The sequence below is a fragment of the Takifugu flavidus genome, chromosome 7, assembly GCF_003711565.1.
Source record: "Takifugu flavidus isolate HTHZ2018 chromosome 7, ASM371156v2, whole genome shotgun sequence".
NCBI classification, from domain to species: domain Eukaryota; kingdom Metazoa; phylum Chordata; class Actinopteri; order Tetraodontiformes; family Tetraodontidae; genus Takifugu; species Takifugu flavidus.
The window spans coordinates 12,978,840-12,990,329 of record NC_079526.1 but is presented as its reverse complement, the minus strand read 5'-3'; the positions used below and the strand labels follow the sequence as shown (position 1 = coordinate 12,990,329).

Genomic DNA, 11,490 nt, shown 5'->3' with positions numbered 1-11,490 from the left:
GCATTTTTCAACAACAACGGAAAAGAAATTGCTTTCCAACCGTAATAAAGTGTGGAAGAAAATGTGAGGAGTGGAGAAATGTTCATAAATAAACACTTGATTTCCATGCCTGCGTTTGTTTTTAAAGCACTAGTGGACCCAACACCTCTGACTTCAGGTTCGACTGCATTGTTTCAGATTTTGTTCAGCATACTGTACCACTCCTCTCGCCAGTCATACTTCTGTCACTACCTTCGAGGTAACTAGGCTTAATCAGGTAAGGTTACAGGCTCGCTGTTAAAAGAGACAGTTTTGCTTGCTTTATTTTACAATTTAAACCGACCTTAATCAAATAAATCATATAGATTATGAGTAATTTACCACGCAAGGTTATAATTATGAATTTTAATGACAATATAGGACTGCTGAGTGGATCTGCTTATCATTGCAAGATTTCATCGTGAGTTGTGCTTGTGCCTAAATGCAGATGTTTCCAGAAAATTGACTCAGCTTTTTTCTCCCCAAAAACAAGCTGATTGTTTCTGAATTGACCCTGTTATGATGAGAAATATAAATATAAAAATACAGACCAGATGAAATTATGCCGTACAGAGTTGCTATGTAAAGTTAAAAATCTTCATTTCTGCCCATTTCGTAGGTGTTTTTGGTCTCTGTAGTGTAGGAAACAATGGCAGTGCACGCAGTGACTGAATGGAGCAGCGGCCTCTTTTCATGCTGTGATAACTGCAGTTCTTGTAAGGATTTGTCCCAACTAAATGAACATATTTTCTCCTTCCCTGTGGAGAGTTTGCTAAAGGCTGCTTGTTTTTCAGGCTGCTACGGGTTCTGGTGCTGCCCCTGCCTCGCCTGCACGGTGTCAGGGATGGTTGGAGAGAACCACTGTCTCCCATTGTGTGACATGTTCAGCCCCGCCATCCTGTCTTCCTGTGGGGTGCCACTGTTCATTCCTCCTGCTCTCCTGTCCTTGAGGGTCGGAATCCGGCACAAATACGGCATCAAGGTAAAGGACGTGCCGGACCGATGCCAGATTGACTTGGAATAAAACTTAATGTGCTAAAATGTTTTCTGCAGGGTTCTTACTGCAGGGACATCATGACTTCCTGCTTCTGCGTGTGGTGCTCCTGGTGTCAGATGCATCGTGAGCTGAAATACCGCAAGAAGAACCCCACTGTGGTCAACATGCAGCCGACCCCAGCCAAGTAGCCTCCAGGAAACCCTCCTTTAGACCACTAAAACCACTTTGTAGGAACTGCGGTTAAGAGGGACCTAATCAGAGCACTGGGTTGATTTTAAACTGCGTGGCACATTTTGAACGTTTGGTTCCTCTACTGGCAATTGTGCAGCATGAACATAAAATTAAATCCAACATCAGTGCTGTAAAACTAAATCATGTGGATGGCTCCATTCCTAAATGACCAGAATGCTTTTTATTTTCTTTTGATTTGGTGGTAGAGGTCCAAGGATATAATCTTTCTCACCTTTTCCAATAAAAAAATCTATCAAAGTGATTATAAAAGTGATTTATTGTAGATTATTCTGTTTTATCCACCAGTTTTGTGTAATAACTATGCAAAAGTGTTCATCAAGTATATTCACAGAATTCAGTCATGAAACTACGACTGAGGTCAACTAAATAAACTGATTCTATGTCAAACCATCATTGGACATCATGAGAAGAAATAACTTGTTTTTTTCTGTCTGTCTCCTTAAATGTAAAAATAGTGAGCAAACTTTGCATGAAAACACCAGCAGAATGTATCAAGCCTCCAATATTCTGTATTATTCCCCACAAAAGGACTTTGTTCAGGGTTTGACAAGAATAAAAAATGGAAAACTGAGAATCACTTGGGAATGTTTTAATGCTGCCCAGGATCAGCATCATTGTAATGGAAGAGTCCTTCCTCAGAACACATCGTGGTACCAAGACATGATTTACCAGATCAGAAAGGACACAAAAAACACCACGCATGTGACAGCTCATAAGGGGCCTTCTCAGCTGAGATTCATCACTGCCTCACAAACGGAAACGAGAGAGAGCAGAATTCTTCCAGCATGTCTGGGACGTCCTGTCACTCCTCTGGGACTGTCAGGGGATGTTCTGAACGAGCAGGTTTGTGTCGACGGGCTTGTCATCAGCTATCAAAAACAGGGCAGGACAGACCAAACCCTGCTCATTTGACTGACGTGATGATGTGGACTTTACTCCTTCTCATCGCTTCAGGACAGATCTTCTTGATGGAGATCTGCTATCGAGAGTGTTTTAATAAGTCGCAGCAGCTTTATTACGCCGGGCTCGCTGTGATGGAAGCGCTGGGTGTTTGCGATGACCAGCAGTGTAAGATGCAACACAGGAAACATTAGAATTTTAAGTGAGTGTGAAGACATTCCTTAAAATAACTACACACGTGTCATAAAGTGCAGCTGTACAGCATTGTTTATGTTACATCCTTTGACCTGACAGACACACACACACGTGCGCACGCACACGTGACGTCACAGCTGATCCAGAGTGTAACCTTTTAGTCACAGCTTCAGTTCAGGGTTCAGGATCTGAGGAGGCTCTTCAGCTCTGTCAGGTAAGACCTTTAAATGATGAATGTTTCATCTGACACCCGGTCAGAGCGATACAGGAGAATATTCCACAGTGGGTGGGGGGGGTACATATTCTGTAGTTAACCTCTATTGAGACTGACTTTAGCGTATAGAGAACTGACAACTAGCCTGCTGCCATTTGGTCTCTCCTTTGAACTTGCTGCAGATCAGTCAAGGCTCTAGAGTCCCCGATACATGAAGATTTAGATTAGAAGTGCTTGTCTGTGCGGACAGAATGAGAATTGAGCATCTGCCAATGGCTCCAGAACCGTGGACAGACTGGCACACCAGCGTGTGCGACTGCTTTGAAGATGCCAGCACATGTAAGGATCAATGACGCCGACTGGTCTTATCCAGCGCGTGCACCACTCTAGCGTGTCTGTGTGGTTCTGCAGGCTGCTACGGCTTCTGGTGCTGCCCCTGCCTGGCGTGCACGGTCTCATCCAGGTCCGGGGAGAACACCTGCCTCCCGTTATGTGACCTTTGCAGCTTCAGCCTGATTGCAGCCTTCGGGATTCCGCTGTTTGGCGCTCCTCCTGCCGCCTTGGCTCTCAGGGCTTCCATTAGAAACAGATATAAGATCAAGGTGTGACGCGAGCGGAGCAATTTCCAAAACTCTGGGTGAGGATTAAAATGCACCGTCTCACTTTTGTCAGGGGTCACTCTGCAAAGACGTCGCCGCCTCCTGTTTCTGCGTGTGGTGCTCCTGGTGCCAAATGCTCCGGGAGCTAAACTACAGGAGGAATAAACCCACCGTCATCAACATCGTCAGTGTGCAGCCAGCTTCAGCCGCGCAGCCTAATCCAGTGATACACACATACCCGCTACACACAGGGGTGCTGGTGGCCCCACGCTGAGCCTCCCGTCGGCCTCGCCGGAGGAAACGTGAGCGCCGCTTGTTTTCTTTCACACAAAACGACTCTGACATTCCACCAATTTAACCTCTAACTCAATTATGAGAGCAGATGCAGATTTATCTTTACCGGACCACTACGGATGCTGTGTCAAAAAATAAAGAAAAAGATTTGACTGCTCGTGAATGATCAGAAACTGCCTGATACAAAAGATAAACTATTTCATATATAATCATTGCTCAGCTTTTTTTATTCCACAAAATGTTGGATATAAAGTAATAAACCTGTTAACCCCTCTTTCACTATTATTATTCAAGTAATTCTGAGTAAAAACTGTGTTGGTAAATGTGAGAAGCAATATTCAGGTGATACATGGACCTAAATATCAAGAACCCACATTAAATGATTAAATTCCCATTCTTGTGACCAATATGAGACAGATTAGTCAATAATTTTCTCCTGCTTATTGACAAATATCCTAAACTTATTTAAGTGCCTGATTTTATATGCAGTTTTTCGAATTGTCCCTGTAAGATGAGAAACATCCATGATTATGATGTGTTGTGATGTAAACTCTCAGCAGAGTTAAAGGTTACCACAGAGCCTTGTTGACTCATTTCTGATTGTTATTGGTTTGGTCTGTGTTTACCTGTTTGATTTTATTGTTTTTAAATTGATACGGTTTGTGGTATTTAGGTTCAGCCCTGTTTTAGTGTTTAATGGTGCATTTTTATGATCAAAGAAAGAAAAAAACAGTTGAATGCATTGATGTTTAACTGGAAAATCCTTTTTTTTTTTTTTTTGCACCATTTATTTACAGCCAGTCTTTAGGTGTGATGTAGTACAGATGTAGAGCTGGTTTGTTTTATTTGCATGTCTGAAGCTTTTAAGAGGGAAATACAAGTGTAAAATCATCGTCAATGGTCGATTTCAACGTGAACCTTTCTACAATCTGATAATCTCTGGTAGTTACCATGGTGATAAAAACAGATTAAAAACAGCCACCTGTGTCGGACCAAACCAGACACATATATCTTACTTTGTCATTTCGGTCCCGGACTATTTTTTCCCGTTACGCTTCTTAGATGATTGAATTTCATAATCATTTAGATTTGAAGTCTGATCTTCTCAAGGCCTGTGTATCTTCTTCCCAGTTAAAAACTGCTTAGAGAAGGTGGAACCCTTCACCAGCACGATGAAACTGGGAGTGCCTTCCTTCACAAAGAGCCTGTAAACATAAGATGGGAAATCAGACCAAAAAAAAGTTAAAACACAAATCATAACAAAGACTTATAATTCTAAAGTGTCCTCTTGTACATGCCTCGAAAGAACTGGACTGTAGATTAAAAAAAATGAGCTATAGGAGCACAGAAGAAGAAAAATTTGGTGAAATTCGAACAGCACTTCCCCCCTTTGTTTCCTTAACAGGAAGAGAGACAGTCAGCAGCAGCCAGGTAATTTAATGAAAATGTCTGCAATAATCAGAGCAAAAAGGAGCCACAAATGGGCTCAGAGGGAAAAGAGTCATCATTTGACATGACCATAAAAATCACTATCAGCCTTTAGAACCAGAAAACAGGCTTGGCATGGCCACATTAGTAATCAACGGTGGGTGAAATGGTTAAAATAGAAGATCAGGGAGACATATTGACAGATATCAGCTGAGATTTTGTCCCTGGAGGTCAGCTTGTCTGTCAAAGCAGGAACACCCCCTCCATCAGTCACTGATGATTAAGGGGTGTGGTGCAAGTGTGTTGTGCACCAGGCTGCTCCACCTCTAGTCTACTGGCACAGGTTTACACATGGAAATTGGCTGTTTTTGTCCAATTTTCCCCCTTCCCGGCCAAGGACGGGAAATGCCCGATTATCTTATGTCGTCTAAGATTATCCTGCGTTCTCAGGCGTGTCAGGAGCAAATTTGTCCCGATAATCAGGGCCAACCATCGTTAATGTTCAGTCTTTGTGTGTGTGGTCAAAGCTGATGACTCCCAAGTCAGGAATTTGTGAATTGTGACAAGGAATGGAATGTAGCCAATCAAGAAGGGAGCTGAGGAACACAAAAGCAGGAGACCCCAAGGTAGTTTTCTCTGTCAACTGGACTGGGTTTCTTCTCTTGAAGATGTTTCGCCTTCTATCCAGAAGGCTTCTTCAGTTCTGAAATCGCTGGGGAGAGAGCTTGAAAATATATAGCCCCTGTGGACCATCTGCATGCTAATGATCTGGGTGGTCACCTGAGAGTCGTTAGCAGGGTCGTTGGTCGGGTCGTTCACCTAGTTTCTGTTGAGGTGTCTCCCATTTGTCTGCAGGATCACATGGTGATGAGTCACTGGGTCTCCTGGAATGGTGTGAATGGCCACCACCTCTGTTTAAAGATGGTTTTTCCAATTTAAACCGAGGTGGTGGCCTGAGGCAATTCCTATCACCTACATACAATGCAGTCCTCCACTCCTTCCAACAGCAAAACAAACATTCACACCATTCCAGGAGACCCAGTGACTCATCACCATGTGATCCAGCAGACAAAGGGGAGACACCTCAACGCAATGCATGCATTCTGATATTGTCTAAATATCCTTCAGAGTTTTACGCCTGAAACGGAACTAAAGTTGGGCTTACTGAGGACATAGAATATGCCAGGATCTCTAAGATGGTCTAGATCTCTTTGCCCAACTCTGCTGACAGGGAAAGTGGTAGACAAACTTTTGCCCGTTTGCTTGCAGTGCAGGGACAAAAGTGATGGTCACAGCGATTAAAATGTTTAAGCAGAACCACAAACACAGTGTGCTGCCACCGTGAAAGAGGTCAAAGCTACAGAAAAAGAAACAGGATGTACCTTTTATGCTGCAACACTTCCAACAGGGAAATCTCTGGGTTGACTTCATATAAATTCTCTGTCATTTCATCTTCAAAGTACAGCTACAAAGCGAGACAAGGGAGATTTGATGAATTAGAACAGAAGTGAAACTAATGTTTCTGATAATAATATAACAATCTATTCTATTTTTGAACTTCAGGATTGCGAAAAATAAATAACTGTGAATAACATTTTCAAATAAATAAAACATTCGGGCTTTCAGTGCGGATACAAACCTGCAAATTTTGTGGAAGATATTTTCGGTCCGCATCCCAGGGCGGAAGTTCTTCAAACATCAACGTTAAGTGATCCCTGAAACTGAAACGAGCAAGAAAAAGAAACAAAGATGACTGCGACCTGTTCATTAAAAAGTACAGTCTAAAGATTGATTCATTTTTACAGCAAAGGTTAGCAACAAATGCTAACTGCATTTATGTTGTCTACATTGAGCAGGAAAACCAAGTGAACAAGTGTTTTACCAGGTGTTCTCACAGAAAGCAGAGATGAAGTCAGTCTGCTGATGTTCAGGATAGAGGAAGAGAACCGGCCAGTGCAGGGAGCCCTGCTCATCCAGGAAAACCTGAGCACCCGTCACTGTGCTGGAGCTCAACGCTGTAGATGAACCTTCGTCTTCACTATCCAACCCGCGCTGTGGTTTCACAGGTTCAAGGAGCTTAATGCCTCGATCCTGAATATTCACAGAAAAAAAGTCAGTTGTTGGATAGGTTCAACTGTTCAATTATGGAAGTATAAAATCGGAAATGTGAACCTCACCTTTATAGCGGTTTTAAGTGCTTCTTCCTCATTGTGCAGCTTCTTCTCCTTGAGTTTGGCCTTCCTGGCATCTCTCTCTGCAGCTCTCTTGGGTACAAAAATGAGGTGGTTACATTTGTTTGGAACTACCAACCTCCAAAATTTAGACAACCCCCCAGCTGTTTAATAGAATTTATACTCTGTGTTTATCTGCTGCTGTTCTCAGCTCTAGCAACTTGTTGTCAGCAGGATGGGCTTTGAGTCCCTCATCACACCACTGGATGGCCTCTGCATAGATACGCAGCGCTATGCAACACTGAGCACCTGCATAATCACACACACACACACACACACAGAATTGTTTTATCTCTTTTGGGTAGCAAATTGCCAGTGGAAAACACGCACATGGTGTATTTTTTTTCTTCCAATACACACCTCTGACTAAGGCTTTAAGATGGTTTGGTTTGATTTTCTTTGCAGCTGCAGCATCATTCAGTGCAGAGCGCATGTTACCTGTGCCACAGAAACCAGATAAAAGTGTATGAACACATCTGGTGTCAGAACATACATGCAAAGTTAAAAAAGTAAAAATTACCCAGGTGGAAATGTGCTGCAGCCCGGTTGGTGTAGAGAACAGTGTTCAGGTCATCGTCCTCACATTTCTTCTTTAATGCCCCACTGTACGCCAAGACAGCTTTCTCGTAGTTCTTCTCTTTGAAAAACGCATTTCCCTCATCTTTCAAACTTTTTGCTTGCACTGTGGAGTAATTATTAGAATAATTATCCCAAAAACTGCTTTCCTGATGACATTGTTCTGTGCTCCAGGTCTCCTACCTTCTGGAGGTCTGTCGTCATCGTGGACAATCGCCTGTAGACACGCTAATTCGGGGTATTTTTCAGGATCAATCTCATCTGGGGCTTTTTTCATGAACATTGGTACTCTATCAAACTCCTGTGGCATGAAAATATCATTTTATCACGGATATGGCGAAAACCAGTTAGCTACGTGTTTATGGTTAGAAACACTGACGCTAAAACCTACTATGTGCGCCAGTAATGCTCTGATCCACAACAATAACCGATCATTTCTCACCTCTTCCCAGTTGTCTTCGTTAAATGCATTCTTGTATTTAATCGTTTTAAATTTTTCCATGAACTCGTCCATGTCATCGTCGCTATCATGTTGCAACCCCGTGGACGCCATTTGGGTAAATAATATATATATTTTTTAAAGTTCCAAGAACTCTATTCAGTGTGTCAAAATCGTGACCGTATCAAATCATAAACTCAATTTTTAACCTATATTGCAAGTTTGATTGCTCCGCTGTACACGCGTGCATTAGGCGGTGCAACGCGAACAAAAGTCCGTGTGGAAACACAACAATAGTTCCACCACTGCAACCGTGAGTTGGTAGTTGTAGCCTCCCTTTGGATGATCACTTCTTTAAATCCGTCCATTATAGTTAATGACATTTTAATAAATGTAATTGGTATCTATAAAAAGTACTAGAATTATCAAAGTACTTAATAGAGCAATTTTTTACAATATGGTGTAGTTAGGACATGAAAATGTTCAATTGTTTTTAATTGCAATGGAAAAAATTAAATATATTATTAAGTTTATGGTGATCAAAAAGTAATAAATAATAGTTTGAGGATGAAGAACCAAGACAGCCAAAGAGCATAAACCAAATCCTTATTTACCCACACCTTAGATTGTACTTACTGGATGGGAAAATATAAAAACAATGCAAATAATCCACACATTCAGTTACTTATAACATTTAATTCATATAGTTTCCACTCTTCCCAGAAGATCTAACAGTCCTTCTTTACTAAGAAACATAATCTCACCTGTCTTTTGGCAGATCACCTCAAACCTGGTTGGTTCCTCTAGGGCCCCCTGTCCCACCACAATTACATAGGGGTAGCCCAGCTTGCTGGCATCTTTCAGTCTCTTTCCAATTGTCATCTGTGTACGATCATCAAGAACAACTTCACCTCTCAAAAGAGGTAAAGCATCTGCCAACGTCTGAACCAGTTCCTCAGCTATGACTGCAGCCTTGTCCGCCTTGCTGCCCTTTTTTGGAGGGACAACACACACCTGGTATGGGGCGAGAAGGCCTGGCCAGCGGATTCCCTCCTCAGTTGACATCACCTCAATGGCTGCAGCAAGAATACGTGTGACCCCAAGACCATAGCAGCCCATCTCAGCAACGGCCAACTTGTTTTGGGCATTGCTGAATGTGGCATTGAAAACATTTGAGTACTTTTTACCCAAGTAAAAGGTGTGACCAACCTCTATACCCTTCGATTCTACTAGCGTGCCAGTTCCGCACTGTGGGCAGTCTGTACTGTCTGATGAAACTGTCTCTACGTTAGCAGCAAAGGAGCAATTCCCACAGAGAAGAAGCCGGTCCTCCCCAATGTCCGCTGGCAGCTGAAACTCGTGGGAGAGTTTACCACCGATGTTCCCAGTGTCTGCTTGCACCTGGACGCAATGTAAACCCAGCCGAGCAAAGAGTCTGGTGTACGCCTGGCACACAGATTCATAAGTCTGGTACGCTGCTTCCTCGCTGACATCGAATGAATACATGTCCTTCATGTAGAACTCCCTCCCGCGCAGCAGGCCAAACTTTGGCTTTGGTTCATCTCTGAATTTGCGAGTGATCTGTTTATGTTTTTTCAAAAGAACAAATAAAATGTTATAGCATAACTGGTCATTATCACACCAAATACAGAATAGAACTCAGGACAGATGGTACCTGATAAAGAAGCAGGGGGAGCTGCCTATAGGAAAGGGATGTCTGATGAGCGACCAGAGTTGTCACTGCCTCCTCGTGCGTGGGGGCCAGACAGTAGTCTCCATCGTGACGGTCCTTCAGGCGCAGCAGCTCCTTTCCCATCAGGTCCCAGCGCTCACTAGCTTTCCAAAGTTCAGCTGAGCACAAACTAGGCATGTCCAGCTTCTGTCCACCAATCCCCTGCATCTCTTGGTCAATAACTCTGATCTGTAGGGAGGAGTTATCATTTTGTTGGCTTTAAACTGACAAAAAGTGGAAAAAAAAACAAAAAAATAAATAACAGCAAAAGGCAATATTATACCACTGACATTTCTTTAAACTAATGAACAAATGAAAGAAAGTAAAATAATGAAGACACTAATTATTTAGAGCTAATTACCCAATATTCAAAGTCTTACCAGTTTCTCCATAGAGCGAACAGTTGCAGGGAGGTAGTAGTAACAACCTGGATTGGATGGATGGATGAGTCCAGCCTGCTGCATCAGCCTTTGACTCTTACAGGTCATTTCTCCCTGTAAAGAGGTGTTCTGGCCCACCTCGTGCAGATTTGATGGTTGGTAGAGACGAGACACAAGAAGTGTAGGCTTCATGTGTCTGGAATTGGTGGAAGCAGAAACCGTAGCATGCTCTGCCCATGACGAAAGGCTCCTCCTGGAAAACAGTGATCTTCTATGGAAGCGCTGGAACACTTTTGGCCAGATCTGATTCATTATGGGCTCCATGGAGGAGTCACGCCTGAAAATATATACAACAGTCTTTCAAACATTGTCCAATCATCAAATACGTTATGAAAATGTCACACATTTGCAAAACCAACCCTTACTCAAGATGGAACGTTTATACAAACGCAGCTGCATAAAGACACTGCAGAATGACAACACGAGAAAAAAGTTTGCTCCCATGTGGAGAAACACGCATGCGCAGAAAAGATATTTCCGCAAGTTCACAAGAAAATTAGTATATGGTTCAAGATATTTCTTTACTGAACTCGACTTTTACTACTCATAAAATAAGCTACTTTGGTGTTCAAGAGAAAACCTTGCTATTTTTTTAAGGATTATAACTAATTCTAACTAAAAAAAGCAGTCAAGGTCGTTAAACTCCACACGTCCTTCTTAACTCCATGGAATATTGGAGACTTATTTATGAAAATGTATTGCACATATGATACTTGCATAATAAATCGAGGGGACTCGATCATCATGCTGAGATGCCAACAGAATGGACTTATGCTACTAGACCGCAGCCCTGATAGCCAAGGTAAAGCTCGCTTAACCCAAATGTTCCACCACGCACATTCGATCCAGACATCCCAGATTCCTACTCACCCTTGCTTCCTACTATAGATGTTTCTTAGTCTCCCGCTCAGTTAAATATCATGTCCCTTACACAGACATTAGCACTTTGCCTTCCACAGTATCATTCTCAGCTCTATGACAGAGAGAACGTCTGTTCCGGGGTTAGAGCGCCACCCAGCGGCGTGGAGGGGTACTGACAGGGCGACCTTGTGTTCGACAGGAAGAAATTTATAGATAGATTTTAGGATGTTGGTTTACGTATAATTTAAAGATATTTTCAGTTGCAAGTATTTACTGTTTTGGTATTTTGAGAAATCAAACAAATTCCCCATAAT

At 42.5% G+C, this 11,490-nt stretch overlaps 3 protein-coding genes across 3 annotated transcripts; 1 reads left to right on the top strand and 2 right to left on the bottom strand.

The window, feature by feature from the left end:
• Positions 1-194: 194 nt before the first annotated feature.
• Positions 195-1,657, top strand: LOC130528514 (cornifelin). The gene is made up of 4 exons (XM_057037993.1): positions 195-256; positions 638-734; positions 813-1,000; positions 1,072-1,657. The coding sequence occupies exons 2-4, from the start codon at positions 668-670 to the stop codon at positions 1,201-1,203; spliced, it is 387 nt and encodes a 128-aa protein (XP_056893973.1). The 5' UTR covers positions 195-256; positions 638-667; the 3' UTR covers positions 1,204-1,657.
• Positions 1,658-4,211: 2,554 nt separating this feature from the next.
• ttc4 (tetratricopeptide repeat domain 4) lies at positions 4,212-8,432 on the bottom strand. Its single transcript, XM_057037991.1, has 10 exons — positions 8,147-8,432; positions 7,888-8,005; positions 7,649-7,810; positions 7,489-7,566; positions 7,253-7,377; positions 7,075-7,161; positions 6,780-6,988; positions 6,537-6,618; positions 6,280-6,362; positions 4,212-4,674 (listed from the first exon to the last, which is right to left on the bottom strand). The coding sequence occupies exons 1-10, from the start codon at positions 8,255-8,257 to the stop codon at positions 4,575-4,577; spliced, it is 1,155 nt and encodes a 384-aa protein (XP_056893971.1). The 5' UTR covers positions 8,258-8,432; the 3' UTR covers positions 4,212-4,574.
• Positions 8,433-8,824: 392 nt separating this feature from the next.
• On the bottom strand, positions 8,825-11,285 carry pars2 (prolyl-tRNA synthetase 2, mitochondrial). Its single transcript, XM_057037989.1, has 4 exons — positions 11,186-11,285; positions 10,256-10,592; positions 9,819-10,064; positions 8,825-9,724 (listed from the first exon to the last, which is right to left on the bottom strand). Exons 2-4 carry the CDS (start codon positions 10,577-10,579, stop codon positions 8,843-8,845), a joined length of 1,452 nt encoding a protein of 483 aa, XP_056893969.1. The 5' UTR covers positions 10,580-10,592; positions 11,186-11,285; the 3' UTR covers positions 8,825-8,842.
• Between the last annotated feature and the right edge of the window lie 205 nt (positions 11,286-11,490).

What these genes read in the sequence shown, in the direction of transcription:
- LOC130528514 (XM_057037993.1), top strand. Translation starts at nt 668, where the DNA reads ATGGCAGTGCACGCAGTGACTGAATGGAGCAGCGGCCTCTTTTCATGC. An exon ending in CTGTGATAACTGCAGTTCTT is followed by an intron (nt 735 to 812) that starts GTAAGGATTTGT and finishes CTTGTTTTTCAG; the next exon opens with GCTGCTACGGGTTCTGGTGC. An exon ending in GGCACAAATACGGCATCAAG is followed by an intron (nt 1,001 to 1,071) that starts GTAAAGGACGTG and finishes TGTTTTCTGCAG; the next exon opens with GGTTCTTACTGCAGGGACAT.
- ttc4 (XM_057037991.1), bottom strand. Translation starts at nt 8,257, where the DNA reads ATGGCGTCCACGGGGTTGCAACATGATAGCGACGATGACATGGACGAG. An exon ending in TCTTAAAGCCTTAGTCAGAG is followed by an intron (nt 7,378 to 7,488) that starts GTGTGTATTGGA and finishes GTGATTATGCAG; the next exon opens with GTGCTCAGTGTTGCATAGCG. An exon ending in ATCTTCCACAAAATTTGCAG is followed by an intron (nt 6,363 to 6,536) that starts GTTTGTATCCGC and finishes CTCGCTTTGTAG; the next exon opens with CTGTACTTTGAAGATGAAAT.
- pars2 (XM_057037989.1), bottom strand. Translation starts at nt 10,579, where the DNA reads ATGGAGCCCATAATGAATCAGATCTGGCCAAAAGTGTTCCAGCGCTTC. An exon ending in TTCGCTCTATGGAGAAACTG is followed by an intron (nt 10,065 to 10,255) that starts GTAAGACTTTGA and finishes TCCTCCCTACAG; the next exon opens with ATCAGAGTTATTGACCAAGA. An exon ending in TCCCCCTGCTTCTTTATCAG is followed by an intron (nt 9,725 to 9,818) that starts GTACCATCTGTC and finishes AAACATAAACAG; the next exon opens with ATCACTCGCAAATTCAGAGA.